This window comes from Struthio camelus, chromosome 1 (assembly GCF_040807025.1).
Source record: "Struthio camelus isolate bStrCam1 chromosome 1, bStrCam1.hap1, whole genome shotgun sequence".
In the NCBI taxonomy this organism is placed as follows: Eukaryota; Metazoa; Chordata; class Aves; order Struthioniformes; family Struthionidae; genus Struthio; species Struthio camelus.
In genome coordinates, this window is record NC_090942.1 from 152,938,191 (window position 1) to 152,959,962 (window position 21,772).

At 40.0% G+C, this 21,772-nt stretch overlaps 1 protein-coding gene across 1 annotated transcript in view; it reads left to right on the plus strand.

The window, feature by feature from the left end:
* SLC9A2 (solute carrier family 9 member A2) overlaps positions 1–18,405 on the plus strand; it is a 35,253-nt gene extending 16,848 nt beyond the window's left edge. Inside the window, exons 4-12 of the mRNA XM_068925165.1 lie at positions 1,753–1,970; positions 3,822–4,024; positions 6,841–6,930; positions 8,378–8,448; positions 9,931–10,092; positions 10,695–10,791; positions 11,725–11,856; positions 13,706–13,796; positions 15,940–18,405. Of these exons, the coding sequence (XP_068781266.1) occupies positions 1,753–1,970; positions 3,822–4,024; positions 6,841–6,930; positions 8,378–8,448; positions 9,931–10,092; positions 10,695–10,791; positions 11,725–11,856; positions 13,706–13,796; positions 15,940–16,301 (1,426 nt within the window). The 3' untranslated portion in view covers positions 16,302–18,405. The remainder of the gene's footprint in view (positions 1–1,752; positions 1,971–3,821; positions 4,025–6,840; positions 6,931–8,377; positions 8,449–9,930; positions 10,093–10,694; positions 10,792–11,724; positions 11,857–13,705; positions 13,797–15,939) is intronic.
* The last annotated feature ends 3,367 nt before the right edge of the window (positions 18,406–21,772 follow it).

Below are 21,772 nucleotides of genomic sequence, written 5' to 3' on the forward strand. Positions count from 1 at the left end.
GTACTTTTGAGGTCACTGCTGTTTCTGTGATTCCTCTTGCTGCTTTGTAAAAAGATCTTTTCAGTCCCTTCTTTTAGAGGAAAGACTCTAGATATATTCATTCATAATTTCAGCTGCAGGCAGGACTACACTCTGGAAAGTGGAGGCCACGCAGGAAGTGAAATTTTTTAATTCTCAGCAGTTCGTCACCTGCTGGAGGTAATGCATTTTGTCTCAGTGGTGTTCTGGACCTCATCTCCTTCCGGTTGGGTACATGAAAAAAGTGATAGAGCCCTCAGTGGCTTTGCTGTGAGCTGTCCCTTAGTCTGCCTTAGGGATGTTTGAGTTGTTCGGAGATGGGGCTCTTGTTTTAGAGACAGGATATGCTCAATGGAAGTTACTCTGCACTGGGATCTCCACAAGACATGTGAGAACCCTCTTCATTTTTTTCCAAAGAGAGACTGGCAAACCTACCATTTTTTTCCTCCATGAGAGAGAACAACATGAAGATGGGAAGAGATATCCCCCTAGGCTGGCAAATATTCTGTATAAACCAAATAACTGGTTAAGCTGGGATAAATAAGCTTGGGATAAATCCTAATGGATGATATTCAGAAAGACAACATAGGTACACATCTCTCTCTCTTCACTTGGGTTTAATCGGTATGTTTTGACCCAAAACCCTTACATGAGTGTATATAAAGTTGTATTTAACTGGGAAATCCAAAAAGACCTAGCTGCAGGGAGGAGAGAGATGCTTTTGCCTTAGGTAGTATATTCAGAAGTGTTAGCTATTTCACAATGAATCTTGCCTTAGTTGCACACCCTGATAATTATTAAGTGATTTAGACTGTGCTTCCCCTACACTGAGGCACAACCTTGAGGTTATCCTCCAGCCAGCACTGCCAATCATCCTTAAGCCTGTAAACCTTGTACCTCAGTGGTCCTCAGCCATCCCTGCATCATGGTCAGCTGTACTGAGCAAATGAGGTACAACTGGTATTGTTACTCTTTGCTCTTCCTACTGATTACAAAACTGTGTTCACTAACACAGGCTCAGAGCATGGGCACACAGACATACACGTAGTAAGTCCTGTCTGTTCTCTCATGTGTCAGCTGAGATGCCCATTTCATTCATTTGTAGGCACTTTAAATGTGCTACTGCACCAGCATGAGTTCTGGTTGTGTTTTTTCTACTGTGGGAGCCATGGCCAGCCCTATGCATAGGCAAAGCAAGCCGTAGCCTGGAGTGGAGGAGGACGGCAAATTGTCTATGGCCTTGTTACTTACTTTGCCTGGAGAAAGGAGCTGATTACTTTGTCACCGAGGAGGGGAATTGTATAGGGGAGCAACTTCTGATGGGGAGGAAGGGAAGTCCTCCCCAGTTGCCATCCTGGCTTCTTATGTCCTTCAGCAGCAGTGGGAGCAGCCATCCTTGTTCTCCAGAGCAACGCCCTGGCTCTCAGCAGCTCTCCCTTTTGCAGGTTCAAAATATAGTTTGAGTGATCCCTGCACAGATCATGTGGATTTAGTATGTGAGAAAACTCTTCATATGCTGATGCCTTCTCAGAAAGCTCCTCACTGTGGAAAAAACATCATGTCCAAAACTGTAGGTTTACTACCTCTATACATTTAAGACTGGTTGGTGATGGGATCAATTATGCTTTATATTTTATAAAAAAGGATCATGGAAAAGTGAGTGGCATTCTCCAGAAATGAGATGAGCTAACAAAAATCAAACCGATGAAATATAGGATAATGTTTGCTTTTCAGAATTACAGCTTGTGCCATGACCATGAACAAGTATGTGGAGGAAAATGTTTCCCAAAAGTCTTATACAACGATAAAGTATTTTATGAAGATGCTGAGCAGTGTCAGTGAGACCTTAATCTTCATTTTCATGGGAGTGTCTACAGTTGGGAAGAACCATGAGTGGAACTGGGCCTTTGTTAGCTTCACCCTCCTTTTTTGTTTAATCTGGAGGGCACTGGGTAAGCACATATAAGACTATGCGTCAATGTTCTTTACAAGTGAAACTTCTAGTCCTACCTCACATAGTAAACTTCAAATTTAGGTAGAGTTCCATCAGCCCATATATAATGTTCTTATTTATAAGGTGTCTTACAGGGTTGGCTTCCACCTTTTCTCAAAATGGTACCAAAAAATCAGTTCGATCTTGAGTCTGCCCATACAAAGTCAAAGACAGGCTGCATATAAATCAGAGGGAACACTTTGTATTTAAGTAAGCATTTATTTATAAATAAACACATTTTACTTAAATAATTAGCAATTCTGGAACAACAAAACAGGTTTGTTTTTTTTTTAGTGTTTGCTAGGTTTGTAGGATTTCCGAGTTATTGGCATAAATAGCCTCAAACCAGGAAACGCTATAGTTGAAACGCTGTTCAGGTATATGTTGTAAAGAAACAAATACTGTAAGAAACTACTTGACCTCTCCTGTGTTTGTAGTACTACCTCTTTATCTTTCACCTCAGGACTCAAGTGCAGGCCAGGCCCGTAGGTCTTAAACCTGCCTGTCATCCCAATTCCTTATGTAATGCTTCAGTCACTTCATGCACACAAGTAGCTCATGCTCTGGTCTGCTTCTGCACCCATGCTTCCAGCTCCCAAGACTCTCTCTAGTGCAGAAATCTCAACTATTTTCCCTCCGCCCACCCACAACCCCACAATTAATGCCTCATGCTCAAAACCAGCCAAGCAGCCTGGCTGCCCTTCAGCTCCTGGACACCAGGCTCACTCCTTTCACCTGCCTTCATGCCTTTACTGCTGAGCCAGTCCTCCTCGTCTCTAGAGCCTTCTCCTCTGGTACATCACACTGTGCTGGCATCTTCTCACACCAACCCCAGACCTGCACCCCATCTGTCTACAAAGGGCATGTTGTATGTGTCTATGCCCTTTGCTGCCCAGCCACACTGCTTTCATTTTCCTCGCTGCAAGCCTGAGCTCCAAGTGCAGCCTTGCATGTGCTTCTGGTGCACAGTTGACCTGGTGCACCTGCGCAGCTCTGATCATTTTGCCATTAGGAAGAGGGAAGGGAGGGAGGAAGGAAGAAGGTAGTCTTTGCCCACCTGCTCACTGTAAGTGGCCCTTTCCCTGTCCCGTCTGGCATCTGGAGAGTGGTTACACTCTCCAGGTGGATGCCAGAGGAGGAGGACACAGAATGGAAAGAGGAGGAAGCAAAGGGCAAAGCTTGGGTGGACTTGCCCTTTTCTCCTGTCCTCTCCCCTCCTGTGCTCTGCATTCGCTTCCACCCTCTCTCAGTCGTCATCTCAAGAACTGCCACTGTAGCCTGCAGTCCTGAAAAAGCTTACGTTTATGTTTAACTTCATTAGTGTAGTCCACTCACTAAAATAAAATTACTATGCACATAAAATTAAGTGTGGGAGTAGGAGTTTGCAGGATGCAAAGCACAGATTGTTGGAGTGGATAAGCAAAAGTGTTCAAAAGCACCTCAGATCACACTTTAAAAATGATTTAGGCACCTTGTTCCATCCTGACACAGAGATTCATGGATATTCTGAAGGTGCAGACAAAGTCTAGCAGAGAGCTGTCTAGTGGAGCTCACTTAGCTGCTTTGGGTTCTAAATCCAGCTGACCTCGGGAGGTTAGCTGACTAAATATTTTTAAGGTATTTCTTAGGCTTTTTAAATTTTTCTTACATGGTGTTTTAAAGGTGCAAAATAACATTTCATTTCTTCAAAAATATATAAGTAGGAAACAAATAAAAGCAATGTTTTAAATATAAGCATTGTAGAGGATTTTCATTTAATTTTAATTGCTTGGTTTTTTTCTCTTCCCTGTATTTCTGTTCTTTCTCTCAGGTGTTTTTGTTCTGACTCAGATCATTAATGTGTTCCGAACAATTCCTCTCACTTTTAAGGACCAATTTATTATTGCCTATGGAGGTCTCCGAGGAGCTATTTGTTTTTCACTTGTATTTCTACTTCCTCCTGCTGTGTTCCCCAGGAAGAAATTGTTCATCACTGCTGTTATTGTGGTGATATTCTTTACTGTTTTCATTCAGGTAATACCTTTCCTCTTCTGGACATTTTTTTTTTCTTTGTCAGATGGGTTGTAAATAAGCAGTGGGTAGACAGACAGACATCTCAACTTACTTGCAGGAACATACTTGAAGGTACTCTTCTGCATTGCTCCATGTGCATACTTAAAAAAAAATTCTATGCAGAGAGTAGAGCAGTAGTAAAGGCATGCCAGATATTAAGTACTTATGCTAGCATGTAAGTAGTATTAAGCTTTTAAGAACCAGTGAGGATGGGGTAGAGATAAAAGATAATCTAGGTACAGCCCCAGCACTAAGTTCTTGTTAGAATATTTCAAGTTATGTATTTACTTGATAGTTTAGTGCTGAATATGGTGTGCAGTGAGCAGAGGAATGGGAAGATACTTAAGACACTGAGAGGTGAATTGGAGTGTTTTGAATCTAGGTATTAGGCAATAATGTTGAAAACCAGCTGGACACCCATCCAAAAGCGCCAGGTGTGCAGAAGAATGTGAAGAACTTGTCTCTGGCTTCATACTGACCATGGGGCCCTGGTCAAGATGACCAAGAAGAATGAGAAGAAGGAAGTGACCAGAACCAGCAAAATTCAGAGGAGCTGAAGCCACTCAAGTCAGCATATGGGGCTAGTCATTATTCAAAATTGTGAGACGCTTTTGAGAAACTAGTACATGGAATTTCAGATATGTGGACAAATATTTTTTTATATGTCCTTTACATGAAGGGAGATGTCATGGAAAGTTGAAAGTATCTGCGCTCATGCTTAAAAAAGGGAAAAAGGTAGTTTGCGCAACTGCAGGCCAATTAGTTGACTTCCTTAGCATGTTAAGCTGTGAAAATTGATTTTGAAAGACAGAATAATTAAAAATGTGGAGGTAAATGGAATGTGTTATGAAATGCAACATGGGTTACCAAAGGGAAACCTGATATCATTCTTTTATAAGGTAATTTGTTTTCTAGAGCAAGGCAACACTAGTAACCTCATCTAAATGGACTATTGTGAAACTTTTGTGGTGAGGCTACATAGGAAATTGTTAGTTTAACTGTTAGTTAAACTGAGGTTTAGATTGACTGTAGAATGATTGTAAGGTAGATGAGGAAGGGATTGGTAATTTCTCCTATAATGGGAAATAGAAATATAGAATAATTTGGGTTGGAAAGGACTTCTGGAGGTCTCTAGAGCAATTCCTTGCCCAAAGCAGGGCCAACTTCAAAGGCAGATCAGGTTGTCCAGTGCCATGTCCAGTTTAGTTCTGAATATCTGCGAAGATGGAGATTACCCAGCCTCCCTGGGGACCTGCTTCAGTATGCGACCACTAGCAGATAACACTCTGAAGAGATATCATTAAGGGAATTCCTCAAGGACGGCTCATGGGGATGGTCTTGTTTAATATTCTCATTACAGACCATGGCACAAAAAGGTAGCACTTCTTTTGATGCTGCTATTTCTTGATGACAGACCTTGGACGGTATTCTCAGGGTGACAGCGGTATGGAGTGGAAGAAGAGAATAACTGAGGAACAGTATGGTAGAAATTGAATGAAATTTAACAGTAATAAGTGCAAACTTGTTCTTACTAGGACTTTCTTACTTATTAGGAATTTCTCCTATGAAATGGGGGCCTTGAGAAAAAATAGAAGGGGAGAAAGACACAGGTGTAATAGTCGAAAACCGCATGCTGTTTAAACCACCAATGCAATGGGGACACAAGAAAGGCAAATATGATTTTAAGACCTACTGAGAAAATATTTGCAGCAGAGAATAATGCCATGTTCTAGAGCGATCATGGGACTGGTAAGCCTGTCGTATGAAAAAAGACCAGACTGTCTTGGCCTTAGCAAAATGAAGGAGAAGAGGGACTATAGCTACTGTTTATATCAAGGAGTAAACACTAGAGAAGGAGAACTCTTTAAGCTAAAAAGACAATGTTGGCACAAGAACAAAGTGGTACAAAGTGACCGTGGTGCAATTAAGAAGAAGATTTCTAATTATCAGAACAATAAGGTTCAGGATGAGTGTTCCAGTAAGAGCAATGGGGCAAAAAAACCTAACTACTTTTATAATAAAGCTTGATTCATTTATGAAAAGAAATGCATGGCATGGTTGTCTGGGATAGTTGGGACTGATCTCAAAACCATGCGGGATTTATTCCCTTCCCCCTGTCTCAGTGTGTCTATACAAATAAAAAAAATATATCAGTTCTTCCACAAGTAATTGTTCAAAGCCAGTATATCATTCTGAGGTGGCCAAAACTTTTTGATCTTTCACTTATTTACCAACAATCTTATTGTCATAGATCTTGAGTAGTAATTTTAGTGCTACTGTTGAGATATCTATGTGTACATGTGTTGAAAGCAATCACTAGAAAAGAGGACTCCATACTTTTGCTTTGGAATGAGGGAAGATTTGTTTGTTGATTCATAAAACAAGTGAGAATTTTTTTTAATACATAAGAGAATTGGAAAAAAATATTTAAAACCTGAGGGAGGTGGTAAGTGACATATTCCTGACTGGATTTGTCAAGTTGCCATGCTTTTGGTGGGGGCAGGGACCTCTTACCTCTTAACTTTTCCATTTCTTCTGTTATGTTAGCAGACTCTGTGGGATGACAAGGACTTCATAGCTAAGTGCAACACCTGCTAATTACAAAAGTGAATTCACTGTTGTAACTATAGTTCCAGGCTTGCTTGTTGAGTACTAGGAAGGTTCCCACAGCCATTTGGACTGCTCCGACAGAGACGGAAAAGACTAAGAGACTAAAAGATTTTTTTTTCCATTATATTTATGGATAAACACAGAAATGTTTGCTATTTTCTTCACAGGGAATAACAATTCGCCCACTGGTGGAGTTTCTTGATGTCAAAAGGTCAAATAAAAAGCAGCCTGCTGTCAGTGAAGAAATTTATAACAGGGTATGTTGCAGCTTCAGTGTCATAGATGAAGCCCTGATACAGATGAAACTCTCGGTGGCTTTCAGTAAGACAAGGGTTTCACATACAACATTACAGAGGGAGAGGTGCTCTTTTAAATTTCTTTTCTAGAGCTGCTATAAAGACAATAACTCTAAACTTATATTTAACTTTTCATCATTATCAAAGTTATTATTATTTATCATTACTTTAGAGTTTTCATTTTATAATGTTCACCTGCTGAGATAAATTATCTTCTTGTAGTTTGTTTCACTTAGGAAATATGCTGTTTTAGAGCTTGACTACCTTAGGAAAACTACAGCGATTTAATTACATTACATCGCATTTCAGCTAGTCTAATTAAACAAACGCAAACCCCTCCTAAAGACACACTTAATCTTACTTAATTCTCACATCATCAGCTTGTTTATGGATTTGTCTTTGGTACTTTTATATCTCCCAATATTGCAGTTTACTAGCCATGCACATTCTTCGTTATATTTCTCCTTGCAGCATACCTGTGACAGGTGGTTGTAAATTCCCCAAATGAGGAATAATAAGGGCCAGATTCAATAAAGAGCTGAACTGAGGTGTCTAAAAGTCAGTCACTTGTAGAGCTTGTCCTTTGGACATATCTACCAGGATTTGCCCCTGAATTTTAGAGACCCCCTACTGGGGCACTTGAATTAAGAACACAGTTGTTCTAGGAAATGTTTTAGAGGGAGAGAGAGATGCGTCTGCGGATCAAGTGAGATCTTAGCCAGCTGGGCTGATTCACCTTTTCATTACTGGTAACAGACCCAGGAAGAGTGTGTCGCTAGCATTGGGTGCTCACAGTGCTCTGAGGTCAGGCTGGACCGCAGCCCCCTGAAATAGGAGTTTGGGGCCTTCTGCTGGGTGTCTCAGCCACGTCCCGGGCACTCAGAGCGCTGACGCAGGGAGCTGCCGCCCTCTCGGGCTTTGTCCTCTGCAAAGTCATGCCTGGTTCACTGCCAAGCCCAGGAAAGACCCTGGGGAAGTCCCAGGCATAGCCCTAAGCAGCTAGGGAACTTTCAATAGCGAAAGTAAGCTGCCTGCAGATTTAGCTAGGAGCTGAGCAAGACTGACGTTCTGGAGACAGGCAACTAACTTCTGTCCTTTTGGGGAGCTGATCTGAGGAAGCTGCAAGGGAAAACAGAGCAGAATCCAGCTCTCTGAGTCAGGCAAACGACTGAATGCATGCTGTGCTCCCCAAGCATTTGAACTGAAGCAAAGGCTGAGCCATTTTAATAACTGTAAGCCAAATCTGCACTAGGTTCATTAGACTGTATTTAGTTAAACTGAAGTATGATCCTGAATTTTGACTGGACTTTTCTATCAGAAGTAAGTTGGTGTTAGAAAATAATAATATATAAGTGCAAACCAAATGATGTCTATAAGGTTATGTAGTGAACCAACATTTCCCCTCTAGTTCTTCGATCATGTGAAGACTGGAATTGAAGACGTGTGTGGACACTGGGGTCACAACTTTTGGAGAGATAAGTAAGAATGGCATTTCAAACTCTTTGTTATACAGGGAAGACCAAACTGGCTCAGCCACAACAAATGAACGCTGTTGGGCATCATATTTCATTTTCAGCATTTTATTCCTGAAAGCAGATGGTTGTTTTTAGAATGTGTGGGTTACACAGAGAAAACAGGAAAACAGAATCTTTTTACTAAACCACAAGCAAGTAGAACAAAAACTCCAGCTGGGAAAAAACACAGCCCTCTGATCCCAGGGTAAAGAGTTTTACCTTCTGAAGTCTGTGTAATCTCTCTATTTCTGACTGTTTCAGAGCATTTCCTGTGTGTCTACTGAGCCTTTCATCCACCGGCTGTTTTCCTAGTGCAAGTTGTATATATATCTCTGTGGTGTTCACTGAGGGGCTACTTGATGATAAACATACAAAAGCTTTGGAGCTTTCTATAGGAAGATCAAGGCATTAAATGACATGAGGTGCATGAGAGATCTTAATGGCAGGCAGCTCCACAGTTCTTGATGGTATTATTTAAGACTTAGTGTGAGTTAAGAAGATTATCACTAGCAATGCATGAATAATACATATGTTCAGTTTAGCTACTGAATTATCATCTTCGTTGTTTTAGGTCTAACTTATTTTTCTCCGAAGCACATTCTTTTCCCCCCAAATACTGATCCTTTAGACCCAGAACACGGACATTACTCACTCACCTTCTAGCCACTGCTTCAGCAAGCATTCAAGTGTTTCATACAAGTGGAACTGCATCAGCAGGAGGGTCTAAGAGCTCTCGCCAGATGACCTGAGGGCATGACAGTGAGGACACTTACCTGACAGATGCATGATATGGGCACAACTCTGCTTTATTCAGGCTAGTTCTCCTCCAGTCTGTGTGAGATCTGTAATTAACAGATTACAGAGAGAAAGACAAGTCCACCTCCACATGACCTTCAGAAACATTTTTGACCCAAATTCAAGAATAATTTCAGGATGACCGTAGGGTAAGATATTTTCTGACAAACAAAATCACCTCAACTCTAATCAATATTATTTCACTAAGCATCCAAAAGGGTTGCAGTTGCTTTGGAGGAAGGGAGTATTTCCAAGATTTTGCAAGAACTGGCTAAAATTTCAAAGAAAAAGCAGTGGGTGTAAACTTAGACATTTTATTTGCTTTTACAGTAAATATTTAATGTTCTCTTTGTCTGGATGAAAATGGAGAATTAAAAATAATATTGGCTAATAACACAGAGTACCTACAAGTTAAAAGTTCCTGCTAGGGAGACCGTCCATTAGCATATTAACAAAAACACAGGTCCAAGACTATCTGAAGCAAAGATGAACTTGACCCTTTATTAAGTTATTCACTGGTAAGTTATTAATATGAGCAAAAATGTTCCCAGGGAATAAGTGCCTTCACGATTGCTTTAGAGACAGTGTATTGGCTTTCCTGGACTATGCACAGTACAAATTAACTGCCTGGGTTGGTTTGCCTCATGTACAGGTTTAAAAAGTTTGACAATAAATACCTGCGAAGACTTCTAATCCGGGAGAACCAGCCCAAATCCAGCATTGTTTCTTTATACAAGAAGCTGGAAATAAAACACGCCATTGAGATGGCAGAGAGTGGAATGATAAGCAAGGTCCCATCGTCGGTGTCTCTCAGGTAAGCAAGCAAGGCCAGCATGGCTGAGCATCACAACTGGCTTAGTATTTATTTCACAGCCCAGGCTGTACACAGGATAATCACTTTGACAAGGCCTGTGTGCTAATGTCACATGAGCGGTAAGCAGATAGGAAGCAAGAGCATTTCACTTGCAGCGCACATATAAAGCACTCAGTGAACTTCACTCTTCCGGAGAGTCTAGGTTTACAAGGTCAGCTGTGCACGGCTTCCGGGGAGCATTGATTTGCCATGTAGGGCTGAGCTGGGGTTGAACCATTGCCTGTGCATCTGCTACACTAGCTACAGGAGAAGCTTGAGGGGCATTTGGAAAAGTATCTTAATCAAATTCACAGTTTAATGTAATTGATATCAAATTTTGGAGAGTCCTGAGCACCAGTAGCAAGTTTTGAGGGTTATCAGTGACTGAAATGAGATAAAAGTTTCTTTTCTGTGTGTCAAATTTTTACATCTTCCTTGGTTAGTTTAAAAATGTTGTTTCCAGCTTTAACAAAGGAAATAGTTCCAATGTAGTTCCCAATGACGAAAACATTTTTCCTCTCTCTCTTTTGTGTATGTATGTTGCTTTTTTTCTTCTGCCACAGTGAATATCATGAAGGAAAAATAAAGCCACTTTCTCCCACTGAAATGGAAAACATGCGGGAAATATTAACAAAGAATCTCTACCAAATACGACATCGAGTAAGGATGAAGCTTTTACATAGTTAATTATCTTTGAGTGCACCTACCTTTAAAGCGTGTCTTTAGGCCAGCCCTGCGTCTGCTGTACAATAGCTGTTGTTTGCTTATACTGCATATGGGTCCATTCCCTGTTAAAATTGCAGCAACATATCCAGACTCCTTTACATGAATGGTTTACTTGATCTTACACTATTGATAAAGCTTAATGTTTTATACATACTATATAATGCATAAATATATTTTTATACATATATATATTTATATATAGTATACATATTACCTGCCATGTACTTACATTACTTACAAAGGATTATAGGTGCAAATTCAACCCCAACATTGTCCCACTTATATCAGCATTTTGGTCAGTTCTTGATGTGGGATTAGTTTTCCCATTTGCCCCCAGTTGTGAAGTTGTTTGTATTAAGAACAGAGGTGATGAGCTGGGAAAGCAGTGAAATAAAAGCAGAAGGACATTTCAAATTTACCCTCCTGTGGCTAAGTATTTGAATGTCTGCACCTTTGGAAACCATTCAAAAGTGGAGCTTGCTTCAGCTTGCTGGAGGTAAAAATGACTTCCCTCTGTGTGACTGATCTTATCGCTTACAAATATGCATCTTCTATTGACGTATTGACTGAGCTAGTACAAGGCTGAGGTAAACACCGTATCAACCCAGCCTTTTCCAATTTCTCTTCCATTATAAATATCAGCAGGTTTTAAAAAAAAAGCAGGTGCTGGTGAAGCAGATGACTAAAAAAACGCTAGCATAATTACTGTCCTTGGTCTTGATCATCTTCTTTAGTGTGATTTTGTTTGCAAGGATTTATGATGCTTATTAAACCATTAAAGCAAAAAGCCTGTTTTGCACAGTTTATATAGTTCAGTACATTTGACATTGTGCTTTTCAGAACATAACCACTGCCTTTATATTTCAGACAATGTCATACAACCGACATAGCCTGGCTGCGGATGCAAGCGAAAAGCAGGCCAAAGAAATTCTGATCCGTCGCCGGCACAGCCTTAGGGAGAGCTTAAGGAAAACTAACAGCCTGTCAAGAGAAAGACCGGTACTTGCATTTTAGTTTGTTTACATCAAGCAGTTCTCTGTAGCTAAATGTTACGTCAAAAAAAATCTTCTGAAATGCAGAAACATAAATCCTGAGTTTGGAAGGCAACCACACAAACATGTCACACTTACACCCTGAGTTGTGCACATCCGCCCCTGAATTTGTGTTGACCCCTTCAGCAAAGCTCCAGTGTTGTAGAGCATGAAGCAGGAGCAGGGTTTTCTGCTGTGATTTTTAGCTGGGAGGAGCTGAACAAACTCCATACGCAGTGTACCTTTAAGACCTGGTGAGAATTCTGCATCACTATTTGATGAGACCTGTATGATTGAGGTAGAAAATGACGTTGAGATAAATAAAGTGCTCCAAAATATGAGAAAGAGGACCATTTTTGATCAAGACAGGGTAAGCACTTCATTTAAAAAACGTCTTGTCTTTAGTATCCGTAAAATGTAGTCAGAATTTCAGGTTTTGACACAGGATAGGAAAAGCTCCTCCCTTTACAAGAAATTTCATGGCGTGATGAGATTTGGTGGTGTGAAGCAATGCTGTTATACCATCATTGTAAACGTTGGACCGTATTGGAAAGGAGCATGCCGATTCATTCAGCAGAGAAGCTGAGCCCCCAAATCATCTTCCCGTTTCAGATGACAGGGAATTTAACCATCTTATAAATACGTATTTTCATGTTGCAAGATTCCTTAATGACTGCTACCTTCACTGATACAGTTGTCCTTTGAAGGCTGAGGTTGGAATGACATGTCCAGTAAGCGTTGTATCTAGTTTGTGAACATTACCTGGGCTTCTGTGGCATTTACTTCAACAACAGGTCTGCTCCTGAATGATTTTTTTCCCTCTCAGCCACAGATACATATGTTTTCTTTGTCATACTAATAAATGATTTACTGGGTGCAGTAACGAAGAAGCAAGATTGAGGCATTTTGGGGACAGGGACAGAAACATGGTGTCTGACATATTTTTAGACTGCATAGGCTGTAATTTTAAAAATAATTATCCTTAAGTATATCCATCATACAAGGAAGCTTAGTGGTCCTGAGCAGCACTACTGTACCCAAAGAGGGAAAAAAGCTCATGGAAAATGGATTTTCCTTTCATGTTCCCTTTGAGCGTGCAACAGCGAATGGCGCAAGCATGGGAGAGCTGGTAGATTGTAAAAGTTTAAAAAAAATCTTTGTAATACATATGAGAAAGGATACCCTTGTGAAATTTCTGAATTTTAAGAAAGTGTCCAATCTGGGAAAGTACCTCTTATGTTCCAGGAAGTATGAGGTGTGCTGTGTACCCAGGGCCCTTAGAGTTTAGTGTTAGGGAAACTACACTGTCATGCCCTGAACTTGCAGTCACACTAGTGCGTAACTTTTCCATCAACTTCAGTGTGGCTAGTCACCTATCATAAAGTCATTTATATGTATAAAGCATTTTCAGGATAGAATACAGATTTGCTCTTGTGCCCAGGCTTCAGTCTCAACCTGATTTTAGCCACTGACTAATAAGGCTCCAAACTGGAGCTGCGTAAAAAGTTGCAGTGTTTGCCTACCTCAGAAAACCTGTCCAAGTCAGGTTGTAGTTAGAGGGCATACATCTGTTAACTCCAAGGGTATATCATTATACTGAGCTGACTGAGATTAGTCTTTGTCTTTACCTTAGCCCAGATGTCAACCAGCAAAAAAGCATGGAGTGTGCAGTAAAAGATCACACATTAGCTAATCTCAAACTACTCTCTAGCTTTAGCTACATAAACCCTTTCAGTCCTCAGTGGTGCATCTTAACATTCATTTTGTAGGTACTTCAATCTGCTGTAACTTAATGTTTCTTATATTTATTTGTACAGGCTGCTGCGAATACAAAAAGGTTTCTTTCACTTCCTAAAAACACTAAACTCCCAGAGAAACTACGAGTAAGAAATAAAACATCTTCTAGAGGTATTGGAACATTTTCTGCTTTCTCTTACTGTGCTGCTACTCATCTTGCTTATGTAGATGGAAAGCTTTTCTAGGGATGATGTGGAGAAATCAGCATATTAATCTTCAAATAAATATTAACCATTTTATGGGCAAGCACACATTTTAGGGTAAGGCATTCTTAGCATATTTCTAGGTGTTGGATATTTAACACGGGTTATAGAGTGACTGGGCATGGAACAGCTATTTTAGTGTAGAGAAATGCCCCAGCAGGCAGTCTTGTGTGGCTTTTGCAGTTCAAGTGCTCTAGTGGCATAGTCCACACAGCATATCCCGCCATGTGAGCAAGTAGCAGCCTGAAACACTTTTGCACCAGAAATACTGTCATGACCCATGCTCCTTTTCTTTCTTATGTAATGTCCAGATCTCCTTCTTGGATTATAACTCTATGATTCATTACGATTTCCTTTCTCCCCGGGGCCAGAGTAGTGGGCAGTGCCCTGAGAAACACACCGGAGAGACAAATGAGGACGTGATGTCTGATCTATGGATCTCATGAAGAACTCCTCAAAATGCTCACAATTACAGCAAAAATATTTATTTTTTTTTCCTGCCTAGACTCACAAAGGTTTCATTTTGGAGTTCTTGAGTTTTATAACAAAAACAATTCTGTAGGAAGAAAACCATTTCATATGAACATTTTGACCACTCCCATGTATTATATTTACTTATATTTACCATGCTTATACCATCCTTAGGATTATTCCCTTTCGTGCCATGTAACAATCAAGGTCTCCTGCTGGGAAGATTAAATCTCTGCATGATGACTAGAAGTTCTTGATTTTTCTGCCCCACTTCCACCCAAGCTCTGATTAGTTTTCCTCTCTTCCAAATTAATTTAGAAGAGATTGTGTCCTTGTCTGTTGATAGTTGCCTCTTTGCTGTACTGAATGTAGGATGCCTTTTGTTTTGTAGCTATGTCTACAGAGGTCATCTACTGTCACCTAGAATTAAACATGAAAAAGGAAATGTGCCTCTAGATTAGTAAATTGTCAAAAAATATACTATTTGACATATTTAGGGGGAAAAAAGCCTGCCAACACAGTCTGAAGAGGAGCTTTCTTGATCTAAAATGATCTGGGTGAATGGACAATTATATGGTGATACATTTTGTTGACCCCTTCCTCATCTTTTTAAAAGAAATAACATGTAAATTATTCATGGAAGTTGTTCTTACGACAGTTGCACAATCTACAATTCATTACTTCGATTCTTTTAAAACACCATATCTGACTTAAGTCTAAGAACAAATGTAGGTCATTCATAAATGATTGTTCAGATGAATATCAGATGACTGAAGTGTGCAAGTTTTGGTGAATATGTTAGTCAATTTAAATAAGTCTTCTAGGGAAAATATATTATGCATATACACATCCAGAATATTTCCAGCTCAGTTTACCTGACAGTGATCTTTTACAAATTCATTCCCTGAATGGTAATGCCAGCTTTCCCTCGGGCACTTTCTACCCTGCTGTGGAGAGGTGAAGGCATCTGTAGCACTTGCAACCTGTGAGATATGCTCTATGGATTTTTCTTTGAAAACTTACATTCAGATATATTAAGGACTGGATGTTTCTGTCCATCCATGCATTAGCCTTGGGAGACCCTCTGCTTGGTGGCAAATTGAAGATCCTTTTTCTAAGTTAAGTTCCTGGACTCCCTGTACCATTCAGTGCTCTGCAAATGCCTCTCAGATTAGGCCTCTTATGGGATATGGGTATCATTTTCATATTCTGCTTGGATATAAGCAGGGACTAGACTCCGAGGAACTCAGATGGAGTCAGGTTTTTTCATGTCATAGCCAGAACTGAAGAGCTTGGGGAAATGTCAGCAAAAACAGGGTGTCGCTCAGTGACTGAGTGGCAGCTGAGTGGGAGCTTTCTAAAAAGCACAGTTTTTTGGGGGGTGGGGGGTGGGTAGGAAAGGGTCCTCTATCCCTGTTAAGTGTTTGTTACTGAGTCTAACTAGAAAGGGCTGAATTTAGAAAACACAGGGAAGTATTTTAGTTTCGTATGGCTACTACTGTTCAGTGTGCTATTATTTTAATATTCCTGAGACAGCAATATTCTGTGCCTAAAATTTGAATTTTGTTTTTAATTAACAGTGGGTGACAGCAGTGACTCTGAAATGGATGCTGCTACCACAGTGCTCAATTTAAGACCCAGAGCAGGCAAAATTTTGAGAGACCAGAGACAGAAACAACAGAGGCCATTGCCCGAGTTTAGGATGGAGTGGAAGAATGAAGTTGACGGGAAACAGGAGGGCGAAGGAGCGCCCCAGGAACCAAGTGGCCAGCCTCAGCCATCCATTGGGTTCAGGCAACCGCTGCTGACAAGACCGAGATTTGGCACTTTGGCTGCAGAAGATCTGACTACAGACCATAGACCTATGCCACCACCACGATTAGTCAGGCAGGCATCACAAGGGGAAAGGCAGAGAAATAAGCCTGAGAACCAGCCCTATTGAATACATCAAAAATAGAGCTATCAGTAATAAATCACAGACATACCGAATTAGGATTCTAAACTCTCTCATCAGACAATGGGATCTATTAAAACAAAAATGAACTCAATGAGGATATGAGCATCTCCGTTTGGGTAAAGCCAATGCCGTTAACTAAATGAATGGAATACTGGAGCAACTGCAAAACTGAAGACTTAAAAAAAAAAATCTCTTTTATAAATAACTTATAGCAATGCTTTAATTACGTTATTTTCACTATTAAGATAGGATGGAAATGTGCCTTATCACATCATTTTTCTGGGACAAAAAGTTACCCATTTTCAATACCCAATTATCTATTGAATACCATTGTTGAAAGTCCAGTGATGAAGGGAAACTTTAAAAACATTCTATATAATTTCAGATTTTATTTATGATTAAATTATACTTGTTTTGACCGGAGCTTTAATAAGAATAACACTGAAAACTGCACAATGCACCTATCATACAGACTTTGTAAGAAGAGTAAATGTATTCCTGAAGCCAAATTTATATGAAAAGCTGGGACACAGAAAAACAGTATCTTCTTACTGGAAAAAAAGGAACAAGCTGTAGGAGCAGAACTGCAAATACAGTTTATAGAGTTGCAATAGAGACAAGACCTGGATATCTTGAATTTTTACTTCTTGAATTTTTGGCAATGTGTAACCTCTGAAAGGTACTGAGGATCACCAAAGAAAATCTGAGTGACTTTGACTTTCATTAATGCCAATGACAGTACCTAGCACTACACCAGAAGCCCTGAAAAAGAAAGTTTCAAGCAGATAAATAATGTTCTTATTTAAGATTGCTTTTTGCACCTTAGTTTCTCAGTTGCAGTGCAAACACAGCAGCAGGATGGCTGTAGAGCACTGCACATAGAGAAAGCCGGCAGGCTTTCCTGGTTGCGTCACTGACTACTGAGATTCAAGAAAGCTAGTTCACTCATGCTTGTGACTCTGGTATACACATTTGACTTTTTTTTCCTCATCTATAAAAGGGAGAGATAATCTTTTCTTTGTCTGGGCTATCCACTCCCTGCAATGAAAATGTTCCTTCTGATTTGTTTGTACAGAAAAGTAGCACAATAGGGCTCTGGAATCAGTTGAAGTCACTGTGCACCTTAATAACACCCATAAGAAACACAGATTTTCTTCATCTTAGTATAAATGTCTGTTATTTGATTGCATATGGGAAGGGAGGGTGCTTTAAAATAAATGATATTTAACTGTAGCTCTCAGGAATTTGCACTTTCTGTCCCACTTAATCTTTTCTAGGTTTTGAGCTTGCTTCAGCACAGATATGCATTTCAGCACAATGCAGAAATCACTTTCATTCTCCTTGTTACAAGATTCGTAACTTTCATCTAAGAATGTACACTGTGAAAATCATAACTTACTTTCCTTTTTGATTAGCACATTTTTAAATCAGTGGGCAATAAGATTTGTTTTCTTTTTATTTAAGTCTGTTTTGGAAGAACTATTAAAAATTGAATTTTCCTTTTAAAACACAGGGTAGATTTCTTTCAAAGGGTTGGAGGCAGGGTTGACAAATGTGTTTTATAAATAGGGATTAAGACTTCCACTCATTAAATAGCTATTCAGAAATATTCATTTTCTGTATTTATTTGAAATGTCAAACTTTCCTAAACTCTTCTATCAGCACAGGTGTTTTAGTCTTTTTCCTCTCTTCAAGCTCTGGAAATTTCTGCTATATGTCAAATGCAAATTCTAAGCTTCAAAGAGACGGCTATATGAACCCTAGAAAATCTCAGTCAAATGTTCATGTTGAGGCAATGTCTCTATTATAAACAAAATATTTTTGCGGAAGGACCATGGCAATACTTAGAGATCCATGAATGGTCATCTCCTATTTGGAAATAAAACTAGATTCAAAATCAGTAAATTTTAAAAACAAATCTGAATTTGCCTTTCAACAAGAATGTACATTTCATTAGTAAAACTGTCGTGAATGCTGTTACTGCGTTATCGAAATCATGTTTGAATAAGAAAGAAGCCCTAAGTTTGGATTGTAGTTTTGGAACCAGGTCCTCCTGGCAAATCAGATTCTTTATATTAGGTGTTTTATATCAGTGGCCACTAAATAAACATAAAACATTGCACATCAACATTTATTTTAGCCTCTGTGGAGCTTTCTCCTTCCTGCGCTGGTAATGACCAAGCAATTGGCTTGTATCTGGGAAAAGTGCCTTTTTTTTTTTAAAGGGTGGTCAGTTTTATTGGCATAGTTTCAAATAATGACTGCAGGTGTCAGGAACGTTACAGTTTTATTTGCTGTCCACTAGAACAGCGCATACTCAGACCACTGCTATTTAAACTGGGTGCCTCACAGCACAGGCACATTAAATTGGAGGTCATTTTTATGAAATCTGGTCCTGAGCTCTCAGTGCTTCAAAACATGCTAGTAGTTAATCACCTTTTCAAAGCCCTTTAAGGTCCGTGGAAGACAAGCACCAAGGCAAGACTCCAGCAGCATTATGCTGTAAAGCAGAATCACAAGACTCCTGGGACTCTCTGTCTCCGTGTGAGTGCACTCTCACTTGCCCACCCCTGCTCCTACCACTTTTTCCAGGCTCCTTTCCGCTAATGCCTGGACAGACCCCCATCACCTTCTGGAGCTACTTTCCTGAGCGTTCTCCTTTTCAATAGCAAGGACAGCAGCAGCTGACTGTGTCCCAGCTGGCCCCTCTCATCTCACTCTTACCCTGGTGGGTCTGGGGCTTGTCTCTTCCTACCATTTTTTTTTCTCCTGCAGAGGAAAAGCAAGTTCAACAGCGCTTTTAGGTGCTTCTAAATGGCCCGTTTTGCTTCAGCTTGCAGAGGAGATTTTTTCTTAATCTTGTATCGAGGAAAGAGCCTGTCTGTTGGAGAACGAGAAGCCCAATAAATCTGTCCTCGAGCACCATCTGATGGTGGAAGCCATGTATTGACTGGGGACGTGATTTTCACTTTTTCAGCAAAGCACTTCTTCAGCGTAGCTGGGAAACTTGCCAAATGCACACAGAGATTTCTGTTGCCCCAGCACACTCTGTAGCATGGCTATTTTACAGCCTTGGTGGAGAAGGACGATGCCCAGCTGCTCAATTGCAGGGACGAGATAGGAGAAAATATGTATGTTAGCATGTGGGTTAGGGATTTCTGGGAGTTTTTTTCTCCCTCCAGTTGCTGAGAGATCTATAGATGGAAAGTAAATAGGATAAGTATGTAGGTATAGCATGGGCTAGAGAATAGATAGGCATCCAGCTCTCTGTTTTAAGGAGGTATTAGAAAAAGAGAATAATTTGACATAAGGGACCAAATTTTAAGGGCTGTGCTACTCTCATTAAAGTGTAATACAAGTTCCACTGAAACCACAGGTGTTCAACCAAAGGTAATAATGTTCCATAACAATTTAGAAACTTTAGAATCTTTCTCTGCTGAAGCCACATAGGAATCATGAAGGGAAATAAACTAAATTGAAAATTCAGTCAAAATAACATACAAGCTGTTGTGAAGGGTATCTTGGGATATTTGGGAGCAAACACACTGTACTCTGGGCCAGATTTTTCAAGACATGCCAAGTCCACCGATTTCAGATACCAGCAACATTTTAAGGCTGGCACTGCTAGAAGTTTTTCAGCCGGTCACAATTTCCAAAGTTGTCTAAGTTCTGCCAACATCTCCCAGCTCCTGAGTGGAAGAAGGATTTTTAAATTAGCTGGAGGAATGCTTTTTATACTACAGGAGCTCTGGTCCTATAAAAACATGCTCTGAACACACTTAAAATACAGCATCTGCAATACACAGCCACAACCAGGCCAACATCAGATTGGAGGCACAGCGCAGGAAACATGAAGCAGGACAGGTCAAGTCCAAGCTGGAGAAATAGGAACTGTTAAAGGACATAGTAGAGAGAAGTCATAAACTATCTGACCCACCTGACTTAGGTGCTACTTAATTCCAGAAGAGAAAAGAAGATCAATGGTCCAAAGCCAAGCCATTTTTTCTCCCATGTTTTACTAGATGATGATGTAATTTGTACTTTCCAGATAAACCTACAGCTGTGCTTGACAGAGCCAGTTACGTGAACCAGCATGCTCTGTCTCACCACTTTCAAGTCAAAGGGTTTCATTTCCTCTCTCGTCTAACTTATCAGCCAGCCAGCTAAATCAGGAGCTACCAGAAAAAGACAAATAAATAAAAATAAAATACAAATATAATAAAAATAAAGCATGGTTGCTTAATTCCCCTCTGAATATTTGAAGGAGTCTTAGCATTCTGGAGTTATCCAAGTTCAGGCTGAAAATTCTTCCCCCTGGAAACCATGCATCTCCACTTGAGGATGTTCTGCATCAGGAGTATTCCTTCTAGAGGTGGGAGACAGAGCTTCTAATAGGAAGCTACAATGGGATATTGGGTTGGCAGCATTTCTCTCCCAAATAGTTAAATACTGATGCAGTTCCCATACAGCACTGACATGCTTTGGAAGATTTTTTAGCCTGTGAGTTTTGACTGAATATCAGGGATTAAGACCACAGGATGGGAAGTAATAGTTACACTGGCTGCTCTGGTGAGCCGCACTGTTTCAGGATCTGAAACGTGCTCAGGTTTACATTTACGTTTCATGAATTACAATAGCACTACAATTGCCATAGATTCTGCTTCAAGAGGCAATTTTTGGCCACAGTCTAGAGAACGTGGAAAAGGGATTTTAAGTACCCCATTTTATTTCTTTATTTATTGTTCATGTTGTTTGAGACCTGCTATTTACTACAAACTTGATAGAATGGAAAACTTGACAGAAAGGAAAATTCCTATAAAGCACACCTCAAAAGCAGTTATTTGATGGCAATACAGAATTAAAAATAACTAGAAATTTGGTTTCATTTCTCTTTCAAAGTTAACACAGGATATTTTCAAGATACTCTTTTAGAAAAAGCTCTACAAACTTTCGTTTCTACAAGAAAGAAATCTGAGGTCCGCTCACAACTGCTTGATTTTCAAAGCTAAGGCTACAATAAATTCCCTTAAAAGATTCATGATTAGCTCTTTGTGAAGGAGCCTGCAAAATTATAGCAGTGACAGCACAGCTGAGTCTGGGATTTCACAAATCCCAAAGCACCAAGCTATAAATACTTACGCAGTATATTCCACAGCATCCGTAACTGAAGAGAGATTGGCAGTGAGTGATCATACCCACAGAGGTTCCAGTCAGCTAGAATGAGATTTTCTATACAGTTGTGACATTAAGCCTGTTATGGGGGTTGGACAGTGGTATTAAAAAGTGTTTGAAGTAACCAGTAAGTCAATTATAAAGCCACACACTTGTCCTGTTTTGTTTCTGTGTTACCTGCTCACAGATCGACACAGTCTCAGAAAATGAGAACGGTACCGATCTCTACAATGGTGATGTGGTAAGTAAATTCAGAGAAAAGAAAACAAGAAAGGAAACGAAAA